The sequence below is a fragment of the Aptenodytes forsteri genome, unplaced genomic scaffold (assembly GCF_000699145.1).
Source record: "Aptenodytes forsteri isolate BGI_AS27 unplaced genomic scaffold, ASM69914v1 Scaffold265, whole genome shotgun sequence".
Taxonomy (NCBI): domain Eukaryota; kingdom Metazoa; phylum Chordata; class Aves; order Sphenisciformes; family Spheniscidae; genus Aptenodytes; species Aptenodytes forsteri.
This window is the reverse complement of record NW_008796175.1, coordinates 3,108,836-3,133,722: the sequence shown is the minus strand read 5'-3', so window position 1 is coordinate 3,133,722 and position 24,887 is coordinate 3,108,836. Positions and strand designations below refer to the sequence as shown.

Here is a 24,887-nt window from a genome sequence, read left to right as displayed (position 1 = left end):
GCCCGGGGCGGGGCGGAGGGCGGTGTGCAGGCCCTGCCCGCTCCTGCTGTCGGGTTTTAATACCTGAATGTTTTAGTACAGTCGGCAAATGGTGTACGTCGCCCTCCGTCCCCCTTCCCAGCCTTGGGAGGTGTTACACAGCGAAACCCCCTCGGGGATCCCCTGCATCCGCGGCCTCCTTGTTTCCCAGTCGGTTGGCCAGTATTGACCTCTCGCACCCAGGCAGTTTCACACCTATAAAGGTCTTTGCAGAGGAGGACGTCAAGTCCCCGCTGGAGCTGCAGGGAGCGATGACATTTCCCTTGTGCCTGCAGTCACCATCTCCCTCCTAACACCTCCCGGACCCAGCTCCCCTTCCCTGCCACGGGGGGAATGAGGTGGTGGTATGGGGAGGTTAAGCTCAGCTCACTCTGCTGCCCTGGGGCTCTGCACCCCCCAGAAATGCCAGGGTCAGGCAGAATGCCAGGCTATGAGCACCCTGGCCCCAAGGAGACCTGGCACAGGCACAGGCTGCCTGAGGTACAGACAAGGGGGCTCCTCCCATTGTCTTGCCCCAGCCAGGCACAGGAGAGGGAGAGACAGATGGCAGGGTTCAGCCCACTGATGTTTCTTAAGCACCTATCAGGAATTTCAGAGTATAACCTTTGCTCTGGGTTTTTATTACTTGCCCCTTCTGACCGGGGGAGAGGGTGTGCTGCAGCCTGCACACGGGGCTGGGCTGGGTCTGCTCCTCTGGAGCTGGTGCCAAGGTCCCCGGCAGCTCAGGAGCTGGCACTGCTCAGCTGCTGAAGCACTTGACTGTCAGTTGCTTGGTGTTCCCAGCTCCTCGTCTTCCTCCTCCGACCAGCTCAAGCTGTCATCCGAGTCCGCCCCCTGTGCTGCCCCTGGCTGCTCTGCATCGATAGCCTCCTTCTTTTGCTCGCCACAGGAGTGTGACGTGCTTTGGGGGAACTCCAGCCTGGTCCAGGAGCCAGGGCTGGCTTTGCAAAGCGTGATCTCCACCTTGGTAGGGACCATGCTCACAAAGCTCTTCTCTATTTCGATGACCTAGAGAGAGGGAAAGGTGCAGTGAGCACCTGCAGAGAGAAAGGGCAGGGGAGGGCAGGCAGCATGTGCTCATCCTTCCCCTCACTGGCAGAGCCCTGCCAGAGGAGAAGAGAGGAGAGATCTCCTCTCCTCATGTGCCAGGAGACAGAGCAGGATGAAACCTGGACTCTAGCTGAGCTTCACAGTGTTATGTCTAAGCAGCACCGCAGTGCTGGTACAGAGCTCAGGAGAGCTCAGCTAGCCGCAGCCACATGCATGGCTGTGGTACAGCCCTCTCCCCACGGCAGTGAGCTGCACTGAGGCACAGGCACACCCACACCCGGCAGCACACTCTGCTGCCTGCATCCGCAGGCAGCACGCACCAGAAATAAAGGCAAGAAATGCGCATGCAAATTCCTGAGTCTCACTCCCCAGCCAGCAAGCAGCAGAGAAATCAGAGAGCGAGTCCCCGCAGGCACAGCAGGATTGCAGGGGGAGACAGGGACCTTCTGGGCCAAAGACCCTTTGGGGTTGTCTGGGACCAAACCCAGAACACCAAAACCCAGCAACGTCCAGCTCTGCTCTTAGTCCAGGATCGATTGGTGCAGACACTGGCAGCCTCTGAAACAGCCCTCCTCACAACCCCTAAGGCATTTCCTAGCAGAGATGGCAATAAATGCCAGTACCTGGGTGACCTGGTTTGCAGACCATCCCAACAAGAGCAAGCCAGCGCTGTAGCAGCATTTAAAAGAGTGCCAGGGTGCCTCAGGTAGTGCAGAGCAGTCAGACGGGCACCGAGCCCAGGCACAGTCCTGGCGTAGCTCCAGGGGATGCTACCACTATGGGATCAATAGAGAAAAACCTGATTTCCCCATCAGCCTTTGCTGCTATAGAAAACTGGAGCTCTGGAGATAAATGGGTCCTCTCTGCTGTGACAGCCGTGGTGGACCCGTGTTCTCCACAAGGCTTCGAGAGCTGGCAATGAATCACACCAAGGGAGGGACTACAAAATGGTTGTTTGTTCCACAGATGTGCCGGCTGGGGAAGAGGTGGTGTCCCAGGGCCCACAGCATTTGCATGCAATAATACAGTCAAAGTCTGCCTCATGCTCCATGCACAGGAAGGACTGTGCAGAAATTGCAGCAACAACCATTTTGCTGCTTTTTCAAAAGTCTGAGAATCCTGACTACACAGAGAGTAATTTTCCTTACTGGGAGCCTGTGTTTGGGGCTGCAAATGCTCTCCCAGAGCACAGGCTGCCCCACAGAATTGCAGCCCAGCTCCATGCAGACTACTGGAATAGCGAAATCAAAGTAAACAGGATCTTACCCCCCAGAGATCCAGTTCTGCCTGGAAAATCTTATTCCCTTCAAAGATGACATGAACCTCAAGCTGAAAGATCAACAGAAAATTATCTGAGTGGGTAGCACAGCACTGCCAGAGCTCTTCCCCCGGACAGTGCAGCTGCCTTCCAGCACCGTAACACATTCCACATCCTGGCTCCGGTGTAATGGTCTGGTGATCCCCTCTGCACCTGGAAGCATTTCACCCCCTTCAGAGCATGCTGGGTTCACCTCTGCCACCAGTTGAGGGATTCAAGGCCAGCAAAGCCACCCACTGAGGCTGAAAGCCACTGAGGCAGAGTGGCCAGGCAGATGCTGCTGCAGCAGCAAAGCCACTGGGCTCTCAGATCGGGAACGGCAGGTTGGCAGTGCCAACCCCGGCTGCAGCAACAGACCAAACAGGCCATCAAAGAGCGCCAGGCTGGTCCCTGGCTCATCAAAATCAGGTGCCATGAAAGCACGCATCCCCAGCCCAGCTCTGCCGGCCCCACTCACCACAGTGCGGTTGGCTTTCACGCTGCTGAGGGTGGGCAGGGGGTTCTTGGCATAGACCGTCACCACCACCTGGCTGCTGGTTTGGTGCCAGTCGTGCCGGCACGACACTGCCTTCTTGTCCTGCCGGGGAGAGGAACCCATCGTGGCTTGGCATCTAGCTCAAGCACACCCCAAACAGAGAGGATGTCTGTGCCGGAGGATGCTCCTTTGCACGTCTCCTTTGCAAGAGCGCCAGCTGAGGTCGGCATCAGCTAAGCAAGATCAAACCCTGCCTTTTGTGCAGGTTTTTGAGGGGAGATGGTTCATGCGAAGGTGGGCCACCCCTGCCAAGCTGTTCCATGCAACATGGGGCATCTGTGCTGTGCTTGGGGTTGCCCTAGAAGGTCGTGTTAAGACCAGAGACATCCCCTTCTTGTTCCAGAGCCACTCTGCTGTGCCCAAGCTCACAGGTGCTGTACTCAGTCTGGAGGGCAGTGCAGGGGCTGTTGCTGGACATAGATCATGCCACCATGATCTAAATTTGGGAGACAGATGAGCCCCAACTGGCCACGTCTCACCTTTCTCCCACAGGACCCCCACCTCATCCATGCCACAGGCAGTTTTGGCCCCACCAGGCATTTCTGAGCATCACCAGGAGATAGACCCCCTGCAGCCCTCAGCGTTGCCAGCTAAAGAAACACCCCAGAAGGAATCCCAGCCCCAAACTCAGGTGACAATTAGCACAAAGCACCTGCATTACAACATCACAGTTCATTCACTGCAGCCTCCTTTACATCCACTATATATTTTCTGCTCCAGGACAAAGAACAGACTGGGCTCAGAGAGGGTTGCTCAGAGCAATGCTGACTCAGAGGAACACATTGCACTTTCAGGGGTATCCTGGGCCACTTTGGTGCAGCTTTCCCAGCTCAAGCCTGTTTCCAGCCAAGAACTTTCCTGTGGAAACTTATACACACATACACAATATTGGGAATTGGGATCTTCTCCCCATTGCCCTGCCACAACACCATGTCGCTATGTAAATGAGGTCCCTCCTGGGAAGCAGTTGCAGAGGGAAAGCTTCATTAAAACCAAATTCAGTCATCTGAAGTCATCTGTCAAAACTTTTGGGGGGTTTTTTCAGGGCTTTTCAAATGCTCAGCTGCTTGTCCCTGTGCGGCAGCCTGCAGTGCTGGCTACGGTGTGCTCGGGGCCAGCTCCTGCCTTGTTCAGCTTCCTATTGCCTGTTGTGTGTGAGAGCTGACATGTTTTGTGAATGCAGGAGCAGCATTTTAAACAGCAAATGAGTGAAGATTAGGCATTCAAACCCTGCGCAGTCGTCTGTTGGCAATTATGAAAATTAAGAGAATTAAATGCAGAAACCCATGTGAATGCAGAGCAAGGGAAGGAGCACTCCTCGGGTGCCAGTAACAGCACTTTGCTCACACGAGTCACCCCCGCTGAGATCTTACCCCCTTCCCCGTCCAGCAGTGCCGCCCGCTGCTGCAGCCTGGCTGCTCCAGGAAGGCGCTGAAGTCTGTCGTTTTGACTCCGCAGCAGCTCCAGTACTTCATCCTGGGGAAGGCAGGATGACCTGAGCAGGGAGCACCCACGGGAGCAGGAGAGGGGACCACAGCTGACTTCAGGGTGGTGGGGGAGAGGGGCTCGGAACCAGCAGCTCCCCCTGCCCACGTGTCACCCAGGGGGGTGTCACCCATGATTGCACCAGCCATGCTTGCTTGAGGCCACACAACCTTGTGATGCGGCACTTTCAGCCCTCAGCAGGGTCAATTTGCTCCCCCGTAAAGGGTTGTTTCTTACCCCTCATGGAAGACAGGAACGCCAGGATGGAAAGTACAAACCTCTGTGTTGCTCTCCAGGCCCTGGTAGATCTGTGGAGTGAGAAGCAGAGGAAAGTTTTGGCTGTGCCTCTGGCACGGCATGGCATGGCACAGCTAGGCGTCCGCCCATCGGTGCCCATCCCTGCATAAGGCACAGCATGATGCCCAACATCACCCTTTCACTGGGTCCAGCATCTGTAAGGACTTACTCTTGGACTATGCCCAGCCAGCAGCCCGGAATTGGTCCCTGCTCCCTGCCGGCAGGGCAGCCACCCTGGCCTTGCTGGGACCCCACTGTCATCCCCATGATGCTGGCAGCAGCCCTTCCATATGCCCTCTCCCAAACACAGCCTGGTCCCAGCTGGGCAGCACTGGGACAGTGGGCAAGTTTGGACACCACAGAAACTCGCTCTGAGGTGCAAGGGGCCGTTCGTCCATCCTGTCCCTTCCCCTCCTTCCCAGAGCATGTCAGTCTCATGTCCCCATCCACCTCCCGCCTTTTGCTCCCTGCTCACTCCCCTCTCTGCTGCTTTCCAAGCATGCCAGCCCTCCCGTAGCTTGGACCCTCCGGCGTACACCTCAAGGCAGGCAGACAGTCCTACACAAGGCGGTCGTGAGGCAAGACAGAAAGTGGGCTGTGCTGCATTAATTAAATGCAGGTGGGAATTATTCCACATGCATTTTACCTATATGCTCATATCCTGAATATGTGCTATATTTCATTGCAAGCAATTAGGTGCAGTGAAATACCACTGTACCACCAATCCAGGAATCTAGAAGCTTCTTGCAGGAACGTGGCTGGGAGGTGACAGAGGCAGCCACTCCAGGGATGGGATGAGCATACAGAACCAATGGGCACTGCCACCTTCCACCCACCCGGCACTCTGCCCCACACCTGGTGGCAGCTGGGAGACGTGTCCCCACACCAGACCTGTGATGCTCCCAGCCATGCAGTGCAGACCGTGCAAAGATGGGACCCTGCTGGGTACTCACCGCCTTGCAGGCTGAGTTCTTGCAGGTGGTGCCAGGTCTCACCTGGGCAGCTGCCTCCCCTGCAAGAGCAACACAGCTTCACCCCGGGGCACGCGCCACCTGTGCCTGCCCCCAAACCATGCAGCCTCACTGCCAGCTCCCCAGCTTAGCACGCATGGCCCCTGAGCACAGCCCATTGCAACGCGCCTCCGAGATGCAGCTCTGTGCGTTTGCAGGTGGCTGAGCATGCAGCACCCGCCATCCTGCACTGAACCTGCCATGCAAAACTCCACAGTGAACTTGCCACATGCAACCCCGCTGCCATCTATCAGCTCATCACTACCTGCACAACTGCCTTCAGGTGCCTCATCCTTGGAGGACAGGTTCAGTTTCTCCAGTGCCTGCTCCAGAGACCTGGATACTTTAATTGGCAGCAGTTGTCTTGGCTCATCAGAGCTGGGAAACAGCAGCAGCAAAGGCCGAGTGTTTTTTTTTTTTCAATGTAAGTGTCATCGCCTCTCCTGAGGAAGCAGAAGGGCAGGACCCGTGCAAAAGAAGTGGCACAGCAGGGCAACACTGTTAGCTGAGCCCATCTCACCTTGGTCTTTCCCGCTGCATCTTCTCAGCTGATTTTGGTCCTTGGATGATGAGCTCCTCCACTGGTTTGGCCTTCAGCTTGTCTGAGGTCTTCTCTTGGCTGAAAGGCTCAGGGGGCTTCTCCTTGCTGTGAAACCCCTTTGTGCATCCCTGAGCAGCAGAGGCAAGCCTGATGCGCGCTTTGCCCTCCCTAACCTGGCAGCTGCTCCCAAACCCTGTGAGTTTCTGTGCTCTGGTGGCTCTATGTCCTGCAATGATGGGCTCTGACCCTGCACCAGGGCAGTGGCTGTGTCTGCAGGGATTTCCGGGGACAAGATGGTGTGGCAGCCTCACAGGGACCATGGCAGACAGGTCTCAGCTCTGCTGCACCCCAGCCTGTCAGCTGAAGGGCAGCAAGAGTGTCCCCCACGTCCCCGGGCCTCTGCTGCCTCCTTCCACCCCCCCAGGACTGCTCAGACATTCACAGGTGTGCTGGCACTTGGGACATTTGTGTTCATCCCACAGGATCCTGGTGGGGGATCCCAGCCCCTTCCAGCACCCTTCTCTGGGAGCACCTGCCCCGCACTTCGGGAGCAGCACCCTTGCTTGCAGGCTCCTTGGAAGCAGATAAGAAATCCCTAGCCAGGATTTCAGGGCGAAGGGGGCAGCCTTGGCGTGGGATGGGAACAGGACAGGGCAGGGCAGGGGCAAGGAGGAGAGGACAGAGGAGCAGCAGGTGCATTTGGGCTGGCAGGTCACTTACCTTTATGGAGAGGAACTCAGAGAAGTCTGTTGTGCGTTTCTTGCAACAAGACCAGCCCTAGGCACCAGGAGATGACAAACTGGTCAGGTGTGGGCAATCCTGCCAGGCACAAGGTCCCTCCCTCAGCTGCAGCCCCGGCTCCTGCCCTACTCACCTTCAGGGCATCATGGAAGATGGGGATGCCTGGGTGATACAGGCAGGAATCTGAAAAGGGAAAATCAGGCAGAACCTTTCAGGAGGAACAATCCTGCCCATGAGCCACTCATGAAGCCCGGCAGCTCCTGAGCCAGATCCTGCCATGTGGGCTGCCTGTGCTGGGCTCAGCTCAGCCCTGCTTGGCAGCTCAGGCCGCAGCATGGCAGCCGAGGCCACAGACCAGAAAAGCAGCACGCATTTCTGCTCACCCCGATGCAAGGCAGACAAGCCCACTTACCCTTGGCGTTCTGCTCAGGATCAAACCTCTGCCCGCAGCCCTTGTTGTAGCACAGTGACGCCATAGCTCAGGCGTACTCGCAGCTTCCTTCACTCCTTCCACAAAAATCCTATCAATTTCATCCCTGCCGGTGATCCCCCCTCTGCTTCCCCGCAGTTTCCAGCCCAGGCACCAGGAGGTGGCTTTGCCTATCTTTGGAGGCAGCCGGAGGAGGTGGCTGGTAACTGGAGAGCAGGCTAAAGATGGACATAGCAGCTCAGCAGCTGACGGGACCTGGCGCCCATGTTATCTTGAGAGGCATTTCTGTCCTGCCCTTATGTCCGGCAGAGGGAACGGGCACTGCGGGGTGGCTCTGCACCTGGGGTGGACAGAGGACCTCCCAGTGCCTGCCATCCTGCCAGTGTCTGGCATGGAGGCATCGGCACCACCTGCTCACGCTCAGGTCGGGGCAACCTGTGACTCCTCTTAACCAACTGCTCTCAGTTTCTTTAGCATTTATAGAAGCAGCTGAAAGTTTCCTGCAAAAGAAGGGAAGGGACTTCCCAGAGTCCCAAGGCAAAACCTGTGCTGATCTCCCACAGCCCCAAAAGGCACAACCATCTGCTAGACAGAGGCACCAGCGGACCAAAGCAGTGCGTGTGGCCAAGACATCCTTAGATGCAGGGTCTCGTAAAACTCAGGGATGAAATCTGTCCCCTGGAACATTGTTGTCATCACAGAAGAGCGCAAAAAGTTACATGGGCCCCCCGTACCCAGGAGGGGTTTGCTCAGACTCCCTGCTCCCATTCTGAGACCCAAGGGTTTTCCTCTACAAACAGGAAACCCTCTTGACATCAAAGATTTTATTTAGTTCCTACAAGCATCTAAAACAAATATTATTTTCTTTTTGTTGTTTCTGTTTGCAGAGACAGCTGTTTCCTGGTTGCTGCCCTGACCTGCTAGAGCACACAGCATCTGGAAAGCGTTTCTGCTCAGGAATCGGGTTCGACATAAGCCCTTGGCACTATCAGACAGCGCAAAGGGCAGGGCCTGCAGGCAGCAGCTGCCCAGGGAGTCTGCTTGGGAGGAAAACCCACAAGGTCTGCCATGGCTATGTAATCCCATCCCTGTCCCACGATGTTTGTTTAACCTAGTTAATCCCCCTACAACAGCCTGCAGGATCTGCTGCCACCCCAAGGGGATCTCCAAAGTCCGGAGTTGGGATGAACCCTTGCCGAAATTCTGGAGCTCACCAGGGAGATGACTCCAGACTCATTTCATACTGCTCTGCTGCTCCACCTCCAGCTCAGTTCTGCCATCTCCACCTTGAGACACCCCATCCAGCAGCAACATCGGGCTTTTCCTTGTCATCTCGTTAGCAAGGAAGATGGTCCTGCTGGAGGGAAGGACACGTATCACCATCAGGCCTCCTTATTCCTGGGTAACCTGCGTATAAACCCACATCCAACCCAAAAACTGGGAGGGAAACATGAGGGCACTGGGGAACCATCACACCAGCATGAGCCATATAGCTTCAAGCTGATACCTCCCTCGAAGGACTGGAGTGCCTCAAGACACAATAAATGACCCAATGGCCCAAAGGTGGATAAAAAAATGCTGCTGGCATCCAGACCCTCTGCTCAGGTGGGAGGAATCACTTGGGACCCAGGAAGCTGGGCAGAGCCCTGTGACAGAGGAATTTGCAGCCCTGGGGGCTGAGCAGAGCTATAGGGTTTCAGATCTCCTTGTCCTTTCCACTAGTGGTCAGCAGGGCTGCAGCTGTCACCATCCCTGTGCCAGTGAGAATCTGGAGCTCGGGTTACCTCGCATGCCTTAGAGGAAACACCAAGAGGATGCTGTGGCTGACCCGCACACTGAGGCTCGTTGCAGAGGGACCAGCAGGTAGCTGGGGGAAGGCTGTGACTGAGCAGAGCCCCCTCAGCACCCGAGGAGCAGCAGCAGGCAGCCAAGAGCATGCAACAGCACTGCTCTGCCCTTGTTCCTCTGCTGCAAATGTCTGCAGGGAACGAGGTGGCTTGAAAGACAGAACCTACTGGGAACATAGCACAGTGACATACGGTAAATTGGGGTGTCCACAGGTCCTGGCCCAAGGGGAGGCTCCCCAGGGAGGACAAGGTGAGGGGGTGCAGCCTGGGAGACAGACACGAGACATCCACCATGAAACAGAGATGAGCTCCAGGGGAACTGCTCAGTCAACTGCCAGTCAAGGCCCTGCTAGAGCTGGTGCTTTAAAAATGAGGAAAAAAGAGGAGATGAGGTTCAGGTGATGGCAGAGAGCATGCTGGACTGCACATCCATCATGCAGCGCCTAGTTTGAAGCTGTGGCTTCTGGCAGTTGCATTTGAGCCACAGGGCTGCATTGCCGAGTCCGGCGCCCCTCCAGGGCAGAGCTCCAAGTAAAGCAGAAGTCACCGTGTGAGCCGGCTGAGCAGGGACAGTCATGACCAACACCTTTGAAACAAGCTTGCAAGGAACGGGCCAGCTGAGAATTAAAAATAAAGCCTGTTTGTTTTATGTGCACTTAATTTGATATGTAACAGAAAAAAAGGAAGTAGAAAAAAAGGACCAAATGATTCTCAAACCCAACTTAATGTGCTTGCCCTTGAACTATCAGGGTCAGTGTAAAACAGCCCCCCAGAGTCCTGAGGAGAACATGCTGGATGCCTCCAGGTAGAGAAACCCAGCTCACCCATGACCCTTCGGTCGTTCAGGATGCTTTGTGGAGCCCAGGGTAGCAGGAAGGGAGTGCATTTCTAAAGCATGCAGTAGTTCCTCCATGCAAAAGGCTGGTTAGGAGAAGGAAAATTCCTGACATACATATTACTGCTATGTATGCTACACAAACCTAGTAGACAGGATTCATGTTTTGGTTATCTGGGAAATAAATCTTCCCTGTAAAAATATGTGCTGAGCAATTCTACAGCAGAAGCTCTGCCCGGCCATTCTTCTTCTGACAGCACTGCTCAGGGGTTACGTACTGGCTGTTGTCCAAGAGGTCTGCACTGATTGTACTCAACAGCTCAGAGAACAGGTTTGAAAAAGACCAGAAAACAATCAGAAATGGGGATGTGGGCAATCTTAATCTCTCCATTCAAGAACACCACCCTTCCGCAGCTTGGGTTATTACAGGGCTATTGCCCCAACACTCTGTTCTCACTGAACAGTTACACCTTCAAACTGGAATCAGCTGCCCAGCTGATGGGGGTTTTCTCCCTGTAGTTCAGGCAGTGTCTTACTCCTAGACATAATTTTGTCTCCTCAGAGCTGAGCTGCTAAAGGAGCCCATTTACTCCAGTGCTCGTTCTGAAAATGCATGCAATATTCCTCATCAAAAAGTGCACTTTGGTCCTCAACAGGAACCAGTAAAGAAAGGAAACAGGAACCAAAAAGAAGAGTTCAGTCTACTCCTAAGACTCAGTTTTCTTGTCATTAGCTGGCATCCATAATAAAAACCTGCTGCACAAAATAGCCTGAGCTGGCAGGGAGTGTGGGGTTTTACAGGTTTTCCTTTGGAGGGTCCTGTTGCCTTAAAGCTTTGGTCACTATGAACTCAGGTAGAGCAGAGTGGCCAGGCTGTAGTGAGGTAAAGTGTCCCAAAGGCAGTGTTGTGCCTGGCTGTGCTCCCTGCTTTCTTCCTCTCCTTTTGGCTACCTCTGGCACTCGGGTGACTCACCAAGTAGACAAGCAGGTACCCAAGCCATGACCAAGACAGAAGAGAGAATAATGGCTCCTTTCAGCAAGGCCACAGGAAGTCACATCTTCCTTCTTTCAGCTCCCAAAGGTAGCTCACTGGAGAAGTTTAGCATATTCCACACTTGTAGCTTTCTATGATAAATGACAGCTTCTAGTGAGATGCACTGTGCCAGAAAAAAAGAGGAAATGTTTGTCTACTGCTTTGATGTGACAAAATTATCCAGGTATCAGTTGGATTTTTCAGATTTATCTTCGATTCTTGCAAATGCAGTCACTGTTGTTTAAGGGGAAGCTGCATAAAGCACAAATTGTAACTTCTGAAGCCCACAAATGGCAGGGGTTTAAAGCTAAGAGCAAAGTCATACGAACAAGACTGCTCATCAGTCCTTGGTCTGATATGAACTGATACTGCATAAGTGCATTTTAAACAAGCTGATCAGGTATGACAGCAAAAGGCAAGGGTGTCTCTTCATGATAGTCAAAATACTTCATCAGTCTGCAACTACATAATAGCCAGCAATCTGGAAAAGCATGCAGAGAAAAGCATTCCCTTCTGCACACTGGCTAAACCACAGCACATCACAACAGTCCTTGTGCCAGAGTCCAGCCCCTGGAGCTGCATTTGCTACCTTATCCAAGCAGTGCAAGCACCACCAGCAAAACCCAAAGTGCTTCAGCAGTCTCCAGCATCTGGAAGCGAAGTGAGGCAGCCTTGCTTGCTCCTGTGCCCAGCCTTAAATGGTTCTGCACTACAAGCAGTCCCTAGTGCCATTTCCTCCTGCTGCATGCCTCTGAAAACCTTAGTAATGGTTTGCTTTACAATTTCCTTACTAGAACCTCAAGTGACAGGTTTTCAGTCTCCTCCTTTAAAGCAAATGAGAATAGTTACCTCTAGCATTCACACCAGTGTAGTTTCAGTTTTCTTCCTTTGCTGTCACTGGATCTTCAATTTTCACCTCATACCGGTCTTGTTAGATGGACTTTGAGCAGTGCTAAATCCCTCCTTCCCCATGATTTTACACACCCTGTTACTATATACCTTTTCTCCCAGGGAAAGGCAGTAACCAGACCGATCCTCATCTTACTTGAATAGGATTGAGGCAGCAGCAGAGTACTGTTGAACATTTGAGTTCTGCTGTTTCCTTAAGGCAGCAACTTCTCTTTTGACTGCTCACTAACAAGCAAGCCAGTTGAACAATGGGCAGGAGAATGAGAGACAATACAGACACCTGGGTGCAACTTCACAGTTTCTTCTAATATTTCACACTTTGGAATTAAATGATGTACTTACCAAACACCCATGGCATTAGCAAATGTCTGCCAGCCATGTTCCAGACACAAGCCACAAGAACAGATGCATCCTCTCCGCAGGGCAACAGAAAAGCTAATCAGCATTCTCACCAACTTATTTGAGATTTTGCAATATTTAGCTATCCTATAGCAAATGTGCCAGGTGAAAAACATCACCAAACACCATACTGTACCTACAGGTAAGTCACAATCCCCCTGATAATCACCATTAAATACCGTATCACCTCAGCAAGCCAGCTACTAGTGCTGATGCTTTCAAATGTAGAAAACAAAACAAAGCAAGCAAAAGAAACAAGTGCATCGGCTGCAGTCTCTCTTCAATACAGCTTATCATCAATCATCCTATTCCAGGCTAATTATAAGCCATCAAATGACAGGGGTAAACCAATAAAACCTCCGGAGTGATTATTTCATCTTTCCCTACTTACAGAGTACCTACAGGACCAAACTGATTTTTTTAAGGTTATTGCCTTGGTAACATTAGGCATCTGAAAATGTTTCCATCTTCCCTATTATTTCACAAGTCTGTAAGGCAGCTCCTTTTGCTCACAGGCTGTAACTCTTTCTCCCTCCCTCTCCCACCTAAATTTCTAAGCTTCCCCCTCTGCTCCCCCCTCCCATCTCAAAAGCTTCGGTGCAAGAACATAACTCACAGAAGGCTCCTGTCACTACAGATTCCCTCATGATTCCCCACACAAGATAAAGCGTTACTGTTGCCACTGACAGTTACAAGTCCTCCACTTCCTGCCCCAGTTCAGAGCTCTGCAGGAAGGTCTGCATCCCAGCCAGAGGTAACTGCAACACAGGGCAGAGACAGACAACTTTGTACTATGCAGATGAGACAAATTGAACTCCACACTCCCACTGACACATGAACAAGTCTTGCATCTTGCTTCTCTGCATCCACAACATAGACACATCCTAGGTGCATCAGGAGCTCTCTTATTGTATTCTGAAATGCTGAAGTTGAAGGTCTCATTCCAACACACAAATAAAACTCGTTCTGTGACAAGGAGAACTGTTAGAAAATACTCAGGGGTTGAACACTCTCTTTATAGAGCTATGCAAGAACAACTTTTGTGCCATAATCTGAAGCTTGATTTACTTCAATCCATATGTACACATTTTATTCAAAAAACAGAGGAGAGAACACACCAGATAAAAAAGGCTTAAAATCCACTTTAATAATGCATTCCTGGAACATTCCTCAGACAAACTCAAACTTGTTAGTGGGACAATTACAGCTTGTGTTCAAACAGTTTACACTAAATGAAAAATCTTGTAGTACTTCTACACAAAAGACAGGCAAGGTTAAGATTATACAAACATTTGTTTCAGTTAAATCTTCAGCATGAGATACAGTATCTTTGTCCAATAGATTGTACTTTACTACCAGTAAAAATAAACAGTGATACAACACGTTATCAAAAAAATCCATCCAAACAAGAGCCTCCCAGCCATTCAGGCTGCACATGACGGTCAACTACTTTAAAGAAACAGACGATCCAGATAAAAAGAATAGCTACAAGTTAGGAGGAGAAAAAAAAAAAAAAGAAAGAAAGAAATGAACATAGAATCTCCCCAATTCACTACATGACAGATCATTTGGAGCTATATAAATTTACAGAACCATGGGAGCTGCAAAGTACCCAGATGCTGCCCTAGTTCTCCAGAGACTTCCCTGTGCTCTTAAGCAAGGTACACTACGCTAAAAAAATGTCAAGACATACTGCAATTTTATCTAGTTTAGTCTCAGGACTCCGGCTGCAAATAGGAAACCTGGAATGGTGAAGGCATTACGGTCCTTGCCAGATTTTACCGTTACTGAACAACCATGGCAGCCTCCCAGAATCCATGTTTCACATTGAAATTATAGGAATGCACCACATGAAATTTTCTAAAACCTTTACCAGTCAGACTGCACTCCCCTTGTCCTAGAGTGGCTTTACCAAACCAGGCTCTAATTATATTTTTTTAATTTCCCCCCCCCCCCCCCCCGAGTTGAACCCTGCGTGGCCTGCCAAGATTCCTTTCCTCTTTGGGGCGTGTGCAGGGGGTAGGTTAATCCTCTTAGTATCTGCGACGCTTGTTAGGGCCAAAATCACCCCCTGGATTTCCTCTGTTGAAGGCAGGTGGGTTCCCTCCCATCGTTCCAAGGCCTTCCATTGCACCGCCCTGGCCAAAGCGATCTGCAGGTGGTGGTGGAGTCTTGTGATGAGGACAAATGAAGAAGAGGCAGGAAGAAGAACAAGGAACAACAAAGGGCAGTTAAAAGCCATTTGAGTTGATTAAAATTCTACCAGGATTCCACAATTCCAGCTGACCTTGCTACAAACCTTCACCCCACCAAAAATATCCCCAAAACTGCACTGACAGGACCATTGCAGGACCAAGTCTCTTTCCCCACGTAACTTGTAGTCAAGCATACCAGAATACAGTTTGCACCATCTCACAGACTAGTGCCCTGCTGTGGAGCATGTGAGTAATGCAGGCTGGGAAAGGAGAACTTCACACTTCCACCATATTCCTTCACTCAAACTAATAAACAATATTAATATATTAATATTAATAATAATAAACAAAATACAAATTAGGATCAGCATACTGATACTACAGCACTATCACAATCCAGGTGTACACAACACTCCAATTCCAAAATAAGTCTGCAAAACTAGTCTTGTGCCCTGATCATATCCTGTTATTTCCATTCCTTTGGCTCTCCCCTCTCCCAGCTGGGTTAGCGCTATTGCACAGCCTCTTCCTTCCAGCAGGGAGAAGACGATCAAATGATAATTCCGGTTGGAAGGTACCTCAGGAGGTCTCTAGTCCAACCTCCTGCTCAAGGCGGAGTTGGCTATGAGGTCAGACTAGGTTAGTCACGGCTTTATCCAGTCGGGTCTTGAAAACATCCAAGGATGAAGACTGCACAACCTCTCTGGGCAACCTGCTCCACTGCTTGAATGTCCTGATGGTGGACATGGTACTTCCTTTGGGGAAGGTACTGGAGACAACCACTGCCTCTTACTTAGCCCCAGTCCAAGGGGAAGGGACTACATAGAGCAGAGCTGCTTTACACGAGGCTCCTGCGTTCCATTTATTCGTTGTCCACAGGTTTACAGCAGTGATACATATACGCACATCATAATTGGTATTAGTACTGTAGATGACTCCATGGTATTGCCTGGTTCTACAGAACACAGACCCAAACTTCCCAAACTTCAGTAAAATTGTCAATGGGGAGGTCCCAGGGACTTTGAATGCTCACTTCGCTGGCAGTGCAGGGGAGGCACTAGCAGTAACACAGCACTCCTACCTTTTTCCCTTCCCTACAGATGAAAAATTCTGAGTAATCATGAACTTATCCTGTAGGACACATCACAGGGAAGAACACTGCAATCACTCCAAGCAGCTGGAGCAAACATGCGAAGTAACTGCTCCCTACAAGAATAAAAAGCTGGAATACATGGGCCCAGTAACTCCTCAAACCAAGCACATGGCCAGGATAAATAGTTTCCAAAAAGACTATACATATTTCTGGCCATTAGGGAAACAGCTTATTGCTTTTTGGTCTAAATGGTATTATTTCATCATATTGATCTGAACTCATCTCCCTTTTCCATTCCTCTCTTCATCTTCCCCCTTAATTTCCTTGTGTAGTACGCATTCCCTTAACCTCAGCCACTCCACTGTCCCTACCACTTAGGTACAAAATCTTATAGCCAAATAAAACTGTTCTTTATGACAAAAAAAAAAAAATTCCGTGATGTAGCAGTCATGATAGATCAAGAAGTCTAAGTAGGAAGGCTTGCAGGAAAATTGTTTATTAGACCAATTGATATAAACTGCTAAAGGAAGATGAACTTTCAGGACAAACTTGACTATGACTGCTGCTGTTTCTGCTGCTGACCGGAAGTGCTGACACTGTGAGAGGATCGATCGTCTGTATGACAGAGAGGAATGACAGATGCCACAGAAGCCATGGTCTATTGTAAAGCTCTGCAGTAAAGTTTAAAACTAAATTAAATATAAAAATTAAAAAAGGCAAATAAATAAGCATAACCCCCACTGATCTTTGCTCTTTACCTCCTAAGCAAATTAGCTGACCTCATTTTAGCATAGTCATTTTAACCTATTAGCATAGGAGATAACTGTTTTTAAAACTGGTGATGGACAGGACATTCCTGAAAGCTTGGCTTTATGCCTGCAAGAATCTACTCTCAAAACACTCTCATTCAACAAAGTGCTTCCCATTATGCCATTTAAAAAATAACCATACATTATTGCTAAGATCTTTCTAACAAACATTTTAGCACTAGCTATCTTGGAAGTAAAGTAAGTAGTTATAGACTTGGCTAAATCTCCTGAAAATTACCAACTAGTATCAAGGCAAGAATAACTTCTAAAGATTTCAGCAGGAGTTAAGCAACAGGTCTAGGTAGACAAACAAGCTTCAACTTTAGCAGCATAGTGCTTAACAATGGAAACAACATAATCTGCATTTAAAAGGTGTGCACAAAAAGCGGATGGAGATACATTACCATTCCCATGGCTCCATCAGGTATCATAGCTCCAGGACCAGTCGCAGGAGGTGCAGCAGCTGGGACATTGGTACCACCCATAGCTCCTCTATTGTTCATGCCAATGGTACCTGGAAAAGAAAACTGAAGAATAGTCCTGGCAGACACAGTGACTGAGGTCTTACTCATCACTCCAGAGCCACAAAACACCGTGTAAGCTCCCTGCAGTGTTATATTCAGGGACAGAGTCCTAGTCTATTAACTAGCTTTGCACTATTAGGTCAAGACAAACTGATCTTGCATTCCAGTATTATATGAAACTATAGCAGGCTCCAACACTCACCACCTTCATTAACCACTAAGCCCCCATCGTCTTTTCACTTGCTCTTGTACATGTGGCCTGAAACTCGAAATCATGTAGTCAAAATATTGAAATAATCAAGGTTATTTCCTGGGCTCAAGGTCTAGCACTACATGTCATACCAGTTTCTGTATCAGTACAAACTTCGGAAGCACACTATGGGTCCGATAACAACTTCGAGTCTTTTGCTTACTGAACTAAGTCTTTCACAAATGTACAGTACTGCCTCATACCCAAATTTTGTTATGTTTCCTGTCACATGAACACTTTCTGTCACTGAACTGGGAGAATATGACTATGACTGAGTTTCTAAGGAAGAAGCCAATAAAACAAGACTACTGAAAAAATGTACAGATTTTGTAAAGAAGAAAAGGAACATGCATAGGAACAAAGATGGCCACAGAATACTCTTACCTCCCATACCCATCTGTCCCATTCGCATGTCTGGTGGCTCCCTCTGGAAAAGAGACACTCTTTTCAAATTACAAAAATTCAGGCTTTTAAAAAATATAATTATACAAATTCAATGGGTTCTGGGTTTTACTATTGAAAATTGTGTAGAAAAGTCATGCCCAGTGTAAATTTCAACAGAAGATCTGAGCTACCTTCACATGATTAACTGCTGAACAAACAGGTCTTATTTAAAATACCTCATTCTGAAAGACACTTTTTCACAATCATGGTAAAACATCCAGCAGGAAAGCTGCGTGTGCAGATTTTACTAAACAGCAGCATAAAGAGATACCTGATATCTGGATGCAAAGATCTGCTGAGCAGCAGTAACACATTAGATAGAATTAGTTTTGCTACTTCCTCAGCATAGCTAAGAAGCTTTTCCTGTTGAAAGGAATGCAAGCTTACATAAAGATGCAGCACTGGGTCACTTGCATTAAAATACCAGTTAGCGAGTTCAATTTCCTTTATTAACTGAGCATAGCGGACATGCCACAGATCTCTCTCACTGCAAAGCTAGGAGCACCTCCTCACTTCAGTGAGGGTACTAGTTTTTCCACAGCGGGAACTGAAGAACAGATTTCACTTCATCTGTAGTCTCAGTACCACTATTTATCATATGAAGGCACTGTAATTTAGAGAAATCAGGAGTTCTGCTATGCAGGGTAATATTCACACATTTAGGTCAGTCACATGCTTTTGGCCCTTTTGGTTTGACATATATTTAGCTATTTTGCTTAGAGGCCAATTTTTCACTAGGATATATAAAGACTTGCCACCCAGTTGCATCGATGCCATTATACCACCTCAAGAGCACTACAGCTGCCTCCACAATAGAAAGTTGCTGGGACTGGAAATTAATTGTAAGACAGTTCTTTATAGAACTAGAGATACTGCTATTAAATGGCAGGTTACCACACATTTCACATTATAAGAAAATACTTGACCAACTGACTTGTAAGTACAAGCAATTATCATGCCTGCAGCAGTGCCTCAAGTTGGGATCATTTAATCTAAGCATAACTAAGACAGACTGCAGGCTAGGGATATAGCCAAGCATATGACCATAAAAGGGTTCTGCAGCAATAATTCAGGACACTACATCTTTGTTACTGTTAGAATAAAATTAGTTAGCATATATTCTTCTGAACAGCAAGACAGCCAGTGAGGGTCATACATGAACAGCAGAGGGACAGTAACTGTGGTATTTATATTTTCCAGACTAAACTGTATTAAGACTGCAGGGAGTCAATTTAGGACAGAATGCACTAAACATGTAGAGTCCCTCAACCAACAAGTTAAGCATTCACAGAAAGCCTCATGCTGTGGAAGGGCAAAAATCTAATGTCAGTGCCCAGATGTGATGGGAAAGTAGAAGCACTCATACCGCATCAGCAAAATTCCCTTTAAAGCCTTCCTGCTGGCGTCTCATCATCTCTTCTTGCTGCCTTCTCATTTCCTCCTCACGGCGCCTGCGTTCTTCCTCTTGCCTGCAAAAAAGGTCCAAGGATGCTCAGCACAACATACACCAACCATTTGCATCACAGTGTTGCAGTGCTGCCTAAGGCGTCTTTGGAAACCTACAACTTTAAGAACATTATTTTGCTGAGGCTGTAAAATATTAGGTACCTCATGATGAAAACAGAAACATGTATGCGCACCAAGACATTTCCAACACTTTCAATTTTAAGGAGTTCGTTATAAAACCCAACATGAACACACCCATGTGTGTGTCTCATGAGGAGCGGCTGAGGGAACTGGGGTTGTTTAGTCTGGAGAAAAGGAGGTTGAGGGGAGACCTTATCACTCTCTACAACTACCTGAAAGGAGGTTGTAGTGAGGTGGGTCTTGGTCCTTTTTCCCCAAGTAGCAAGTGATAGGACGAGAGGAAATGGCCTCAAGTTGTGCCAGGGGAAGTTTAGATTGGATATTACAAAATATTTCTTCACTGAAAGGGTTGTCAAGCATTGAAACACAGAGAAGTGGTTGAGTCACCATCCCTGGAGGTACTTAAGGCATGTAGAGATGGCACTTAGGGCCATGGTTTAGTGGTGGACTTGGCAGTGTTAGGTTAACGGTTGGACTCAATGATCTTAAAGGTCTTCTCCAACCTAAATGATTCTATGATTCTATGCACGCAGCAGCTCCCAAATACATGCTGACTACATGCAATATAATGCATACAAGCCAGACAGTTCTCAAGCCCCTTCTATTACAGAAGTAGTCTGGAGATCTTCCCGGAGCTTCTCAAAATGACCCTGAGACAAGGAAGAGCTGGAATGGAGAGAGAAATCTCTGAGACTAAGTTACCCCTCAAACAAAAAGATAGATGCTAGAATGGGGTTTCCCAACCTGCAGCACTGAAGCCACCGAATCACTGCACAAATTATGATTATCTGCCTCAGTCAAGGAGCTAAACTGAGACACAGAACTGTAAAAAACCAAATAGTTATCAGTGGAAGAAACTCCTAACTCTTCCATCTTAAGCCAACTGTAGACTCTCCCTATGAACAAAAAGGCCCAACATAACAGCCACACTTGAGGTAGTAATTAAATTGCCACACTGAACAATTAGGTGCACTGAAGAAGTGTTTCATTCCGTAATATTATGGATTCACAGCATTTCATCACCTGCCCCCTTACCTGAGTTCCAACTGTTTACGTTTTTGTACTTCTTGGTTATGCAATTCTTCCATTCTCCTCAGCTCTTCCTGGCGTCTCATTAAATCTGTAAAAGACGACAGTAAAAAACCCAATCAAACTCATCTCCCATGCCACCTCTCATCAATTCCTGAACTAGAACCTTAACACGCAAGAGAATAAGGTAACAGAGCCTCCAGCAATACAGTAACATCTCTCCATTCATTTGCTGCTACCATGCTTGGTTACAAGTCAAGCAGCTACACCATGGCTCACCTTCAGTGGGCTCTAGCCAGCCTACTGAGCTACCCACCCCTGGATTTTGCAGGGCCATGTTCTGATACTGTATTTATCTTTGATTGGTTACCTTGCCGCATGAGCATAACTTGGTGCTCATGGCGAGCTGCTTCCATTTCCATTTCCAGCTTCTCTCGAGCTTCCTTGATGTTGCGGTCTACTTGTTCTTGCTGCTGCTTCTCCATTTCTATTAGAGCCTTCCAACGCATGGCATATTCATACTCAAAGCTGCCAGGCTGTGCAAATCGAGGAGGCTGCTCACGCTCCCTGTCAAACAAGGAATAGCTAGTGAATGCTTCAATAGAGCAAGGAGGAACCAAGAAAAATACATTTGTGTGTTAATTGCAATGGCAGATCCTTTTAACAGTTAGAAATGCATTTCTTAGTGCAACAAATAAGGAACTACTTTGTCTTCTACTTTCTCACAAATAGCTATGCCTGAGATACCAGTTTGTCTGCTCCTCAGGAAACATCTTACTGAAAGGAGAAACTTAGGCAGAATCCTCCTGCAGAATTAGTTCTACATGGAAGCTATGTCCTGCCCTCCTCCATAACAAACAATGACACTGCTTTCGTAAGACACCAAAAGATTCTGGGTAAAGACATTTAGAAATACTCTTGAAAGAAACAGCCTTTGCTCCTGCTGCACATCTTATAGACAGATCCATTCCAGAAACAAACACTGCCCAAATGTGTGTGTTTATTTCACTAATCTCTGCAGCCCCTGCACCTGGAGTATATGACTATTCCTAATGCAGCCTCCCATCTCCCGAAGCTCTCATCTTCCTTACTTGAAAAAATTCATGAGCTCACATGGTTTACTAATTCCCACTGCTCAGATCACATGATACCTACTTACACTGGGAAGCCTTCAAAGATCATGGCCTTATACCTGGATAGCTCTACAATCTCCTAATGCTATTCACATGATTCCTTAAATTTTCACTGTGGGTTCAAATCTGTTCCTCTACAGACTTTCCATAATACTCAGAGCAAGTAACTTATGTCTTTGCTTCAGCTTCTCATCTGAGCAAGGGGATCTCACGTTATCTCAAATCAACACTTTTATTCCAACAACTGAAATGGACTTATGAAAAATATGTGGAGGCTGCCAGTCATATCCAGCAGTGTGGATCCAAAACCACCGTTTTCTTTCAGCTAACCATGGCAAGAGAACAGTGTATGCAATTCTCTTTCCAAAGTCAGGTCACATTTACAGAAAAAAGGAGGACCTTTAGTAGCACTGATGAGCCACCCTCCTAAGACTGAGGCACTAGTCAATGTCCTAGTCCACAGGTAGTCTCATCTCCTGTCGCATGGCAGGCACGTACTTGTGATATTGCTGGTTTTTGATGACTAGTTTCTCTGGTAGTCCCTCTTCATCATCATACTGATCCATGGGCTCCACAGTGACAGGCCGAGGGAATCTGTAAAGAAAAGATGAGGTGCTTTCAAGAAAATTCAAGAATGAGCTTGCAGTGTAGGAAAGCATGTGTACTGTGTCTGAACTTATAAAATAATGCTTTTAGCACTGCTCAAAGAAATTCAGAGCAGTTGGGGATCTCAACCAAAGTAAAACCAGAAATCGCTTTGAACACTTTCTTTCTTTCTAGAATAGGAGCTGAACTGTTAATCAGAATCCTTGTTGAATCCAAACAAAAATTGTACTAAATTCTTGCAGTTAATGGTTCAAATTAACAGCTTAACTGGAATCTGACATCCTCCAGTAGGATCTACTCAGCATGAAGTCTTGTAGTCCCTAGAGTCTGGTTTTTCTCCCTTTCCTCCCTTGCTACATGGCCAACCATGGGCTGCACAAGTCCTTGTGTACCTTTTTATAGCTGCCTAAAGCAAAGAGTAACTACAGTGATCCTCACTGGAGGTTGCTGGCTGTACCATTCAGTCATACTCTCCTGGTGAGACCATCACGTGCCATTATTGCCAAACAGCAGTGCTCTGTAAGTGCCTGTTGGGCCCTGTCTGAATTTCCCCCCCAAGAAATCCACTGGTGCACTTCACAACATAGACACTGCACATGTGTGCTTCTGTCCTCCTGGTTTCTGTGTGCAGAAGAAAGTATTTAACAGAAGTGTCCCCAGTCTCTGAATTAGCTCTGACACTGCTCATCCTCAGCACAAAGCAGCACCACAGCTTCTCGTTAGCTTCTCAACCCCATTTGCCAGAGCTGGGGAAATGGAAGAGAAAAGATCATGCTATGCCAAGTGGCAAGCGGTGCCCAGACTCCAGCAGGAAGGCAGGATATAAGAGGCTAAAATCTCTCTCCTCAGCTGAAGATCCACAATGTAGCTTTTCACTTCAATGTTACATATTCCATTATTAATAGTCTTATTTTCCAATGTGAACCAATTCCAACCAGTTTATCTAGCTGTTACTGTCGTGAACTAGGACAAACCAGAACAAATTTAATCAAAACCAAACCATAACTAGAAATAAGCAACATATTGGTTTGCTGTCCTAGATATCAGAATCTAATACACTGATAGCTACAAAAAGATTGAATGTTACCCTCAGGAGCTCTCAGTTATACACTGGTAGTGATTAGTTTTGCATGATCACTTTTACATTTCTTTTTCATGGTTCTTTCAGGATATAGACTTCTGAATCAGCAAAAGCTCCCTAACAGCAATCCTCCTGCAGAGCACTACACACTATGCTGGTTATCCCCGAAGAGTCTCAGGGAGAAAAACAGATACTAAAAAAACCCCAACAAAACACCTGCTTTTTGGAACTGAATGTGCTTGTGTACAGCTGTGCCATATGTAGGCCTCCAAGAAAAAGAAGAGAAGTGAGAAGCACAAAGCTTATATAATTACTTTAGAAATTAGCAATATAGCCCCAATTTCAGGAAGTATTCTATTCACAAATTCTAGGTGTGTACATACAAAATATCCAGTAACTTTTATTTCCAAGAGATCAAAAATGGCTCCCTCTTAATAGTTAGAGCAACAAGCCATGCTCTGTGGAATGCATCTAGAATTAGTCACTTACTTGAGCAAGTTCACATAATTATGCAAGAACATGCTTTATTGCCTTATGATATTCAAGCACAAGGAGAACAGTTTGTTATGGTGAAAACTCCAAACAATCCAATCTATATGACCAGCTTCTCCGACAGATCCCATGCCCACAGTGGCGGATCAGCATTCCACCCCAGCAGTGCATGCTGGCTGAGTGGAGTCCCATCCCAAGACTTGCCTCTGAAGCGACCCAGAGTACACAATTAACACACTTGAGCTTCGTTTCCAACAAATGACATGGATGGTCTCTAAAATAGCTCCTGCTTCTTAAAGGCTGCTTTAATTGCCCTAAGAAGGCTTTATCGAGAAAGAGCTTATCGGGAAGCTTTATGCACTTACCCCACTAGCAGCTTCCCAGAAGAAAGTTTTCAGGCCTGAGTTTCAGCACAGGCTCACTCTTGTTGGAACAAAGCTAAGTAAAGTTCTCCCTGGGCAAATCACCTACCACCTCCTGCCCCATATCTCATCTGTCCCGCTCTGGTGTTAAAAAACATTGCTCACAAGCCAATGCCACCCATCAACCTGCACACAAGCCAGTATAGCACTTCTCACCCTCCACACTTACGTAGTTAGCAGGAAAGACCCATCACTACATCTATCCAGGGCTTTCCTAGCAGCAGGCTTCCCTGAGAACTCCACAATGCCTTTCCCAGAGGATCGTCCTCTGTCATCCACAATAACCACAGCCCTTTCCACCTGGCCAAACACTGAGAAGGCTTCCTCCAGGAGCTCATTGGACACAAACTGAGGCAGGTTCCTGACTGTCAACGATGCGCTGTGGCATGCAAAACGCACTCTTAGCTGCTTCCCACGTAGAGGCATGTTGTCTAGTTCCACCTTTGCAATCTCTGCCAGAGTGCGAGTTTCCTGAAGATAAAAAAAGTTATCATTAAAACTCTCAATGCAATACAGAATCAGCCAGTCGCAGTCACAACAGAATCAGCCAGTCGCAGTCACAACACAGTCACAAGCCTATTTCCCCTAAACAAGTACTTCACAGAGAGGAACAAATAATCCTCCCATAGCATGGTAAAAAGTGTCCTAACAAACCATAGCTATTCTCTATTATCAATGACTCTAGCTGAATAGGCATGTACAGAGTTTGGGGGGGGGGGGGGGGGGGGAATTATAAAAAAAAACATCTACACC

General features: G+C 48.1%; 2 protein-coding genes across 6 annotated transcripts in view; both read right to left on the bottom strand.

Moving 5' to 3' along the window:
• Nucleotides 1-641: 641 nt before the first annotated feature.
• Nucleotides 642-7,618, bottom strand: ITGB1BP2 (integrin subunit beta 1 binding protein 2). Its single transcript, XM_009287626.2, has 11 exons — nucleotides 7,429-7,618; nucleotides 7,150-7,199; nucleotides 6,996-7,052; nucleotides 6,255-6,403; nucleotides 6,000-6,112; nucleotides 5,678-5,736; nucleotides 4,665-4,735; nucleotides 4,316-4,418; nucleotides 2,865-2,984; nucleotides 2,356-2,418; nucleotides 642-1,047 (listed from the first exon to the last, which is right to left on the bottom strand). Exons 1-11 carry the CDS (start codon nucleotides 7,490-7,492, stop codon nucleotides 802-804), a joined length of 1,095 nt encoding a protein of 364 aa, XP_009285901.1. The 5' UTR covers nucleotides 7,493-7,618; the 3' UTR covers nucleotides 642-801.
• Nucleotides 7,619-13,591: 5,973 nt separating this feature from the next.
• The window catches only part of NONO (non-POU domain containing, octamer-binding), a 15,422-nt gene continuing 4,126 nt past the window's right edge, over nucleotides 13,592-24,887 (bottom strand). For 2 of the 5 annotated variants that reach the window (XM_009287624.2, XM_009287620.2), the window contains exons 3-10: nucleotides 24,304-24,605; nucleotides 22,032-22,127; nucleotides 20,771-20,967; nucleotides 20,407-20,491; nucleotides 19,151-19,253; nucleotides 17,725-17,767; nucleotides 16,971-17,080; nucleotides 14,109-14,640 (exon numbers count right to left, since the gene is read on the bottom strand). In XM_009287624.2, coding sequence (XP_009285899.1) covers nucleotides 14,503-14,640; nucleotides 16,971-17,080; nucleotides 17,725-17,767; nucleotides 19,151-19,253; nucleotides 20,407-20,491; nucleotides 20,771-20,967; nucleotides 22,032-22,127; nucleotides 24,304-24,605 — 1,074 coding nt within the window. In that variant the 3' untranslated portion in view covers nucleotides 14,109-14,502. Of the gene's footprint in view, nucleotides 14,641-16,241; nucleotides 16,373-16,970; nucleotides 17,081-17,724; nucleotides 17,768-19,150; nucleotides 19,254-20,406; nucleotides 20,492-20,770; nucleotides 20,968-22,031; nucleotides 22,128-24,303; nucleotides 24,606-24,887 lie in introns of those variants that run through there. The other 3 variants (XM_009287625.2, XM_009287621.2, XM_019474215.1) reach the window with 3 other exon arrangements.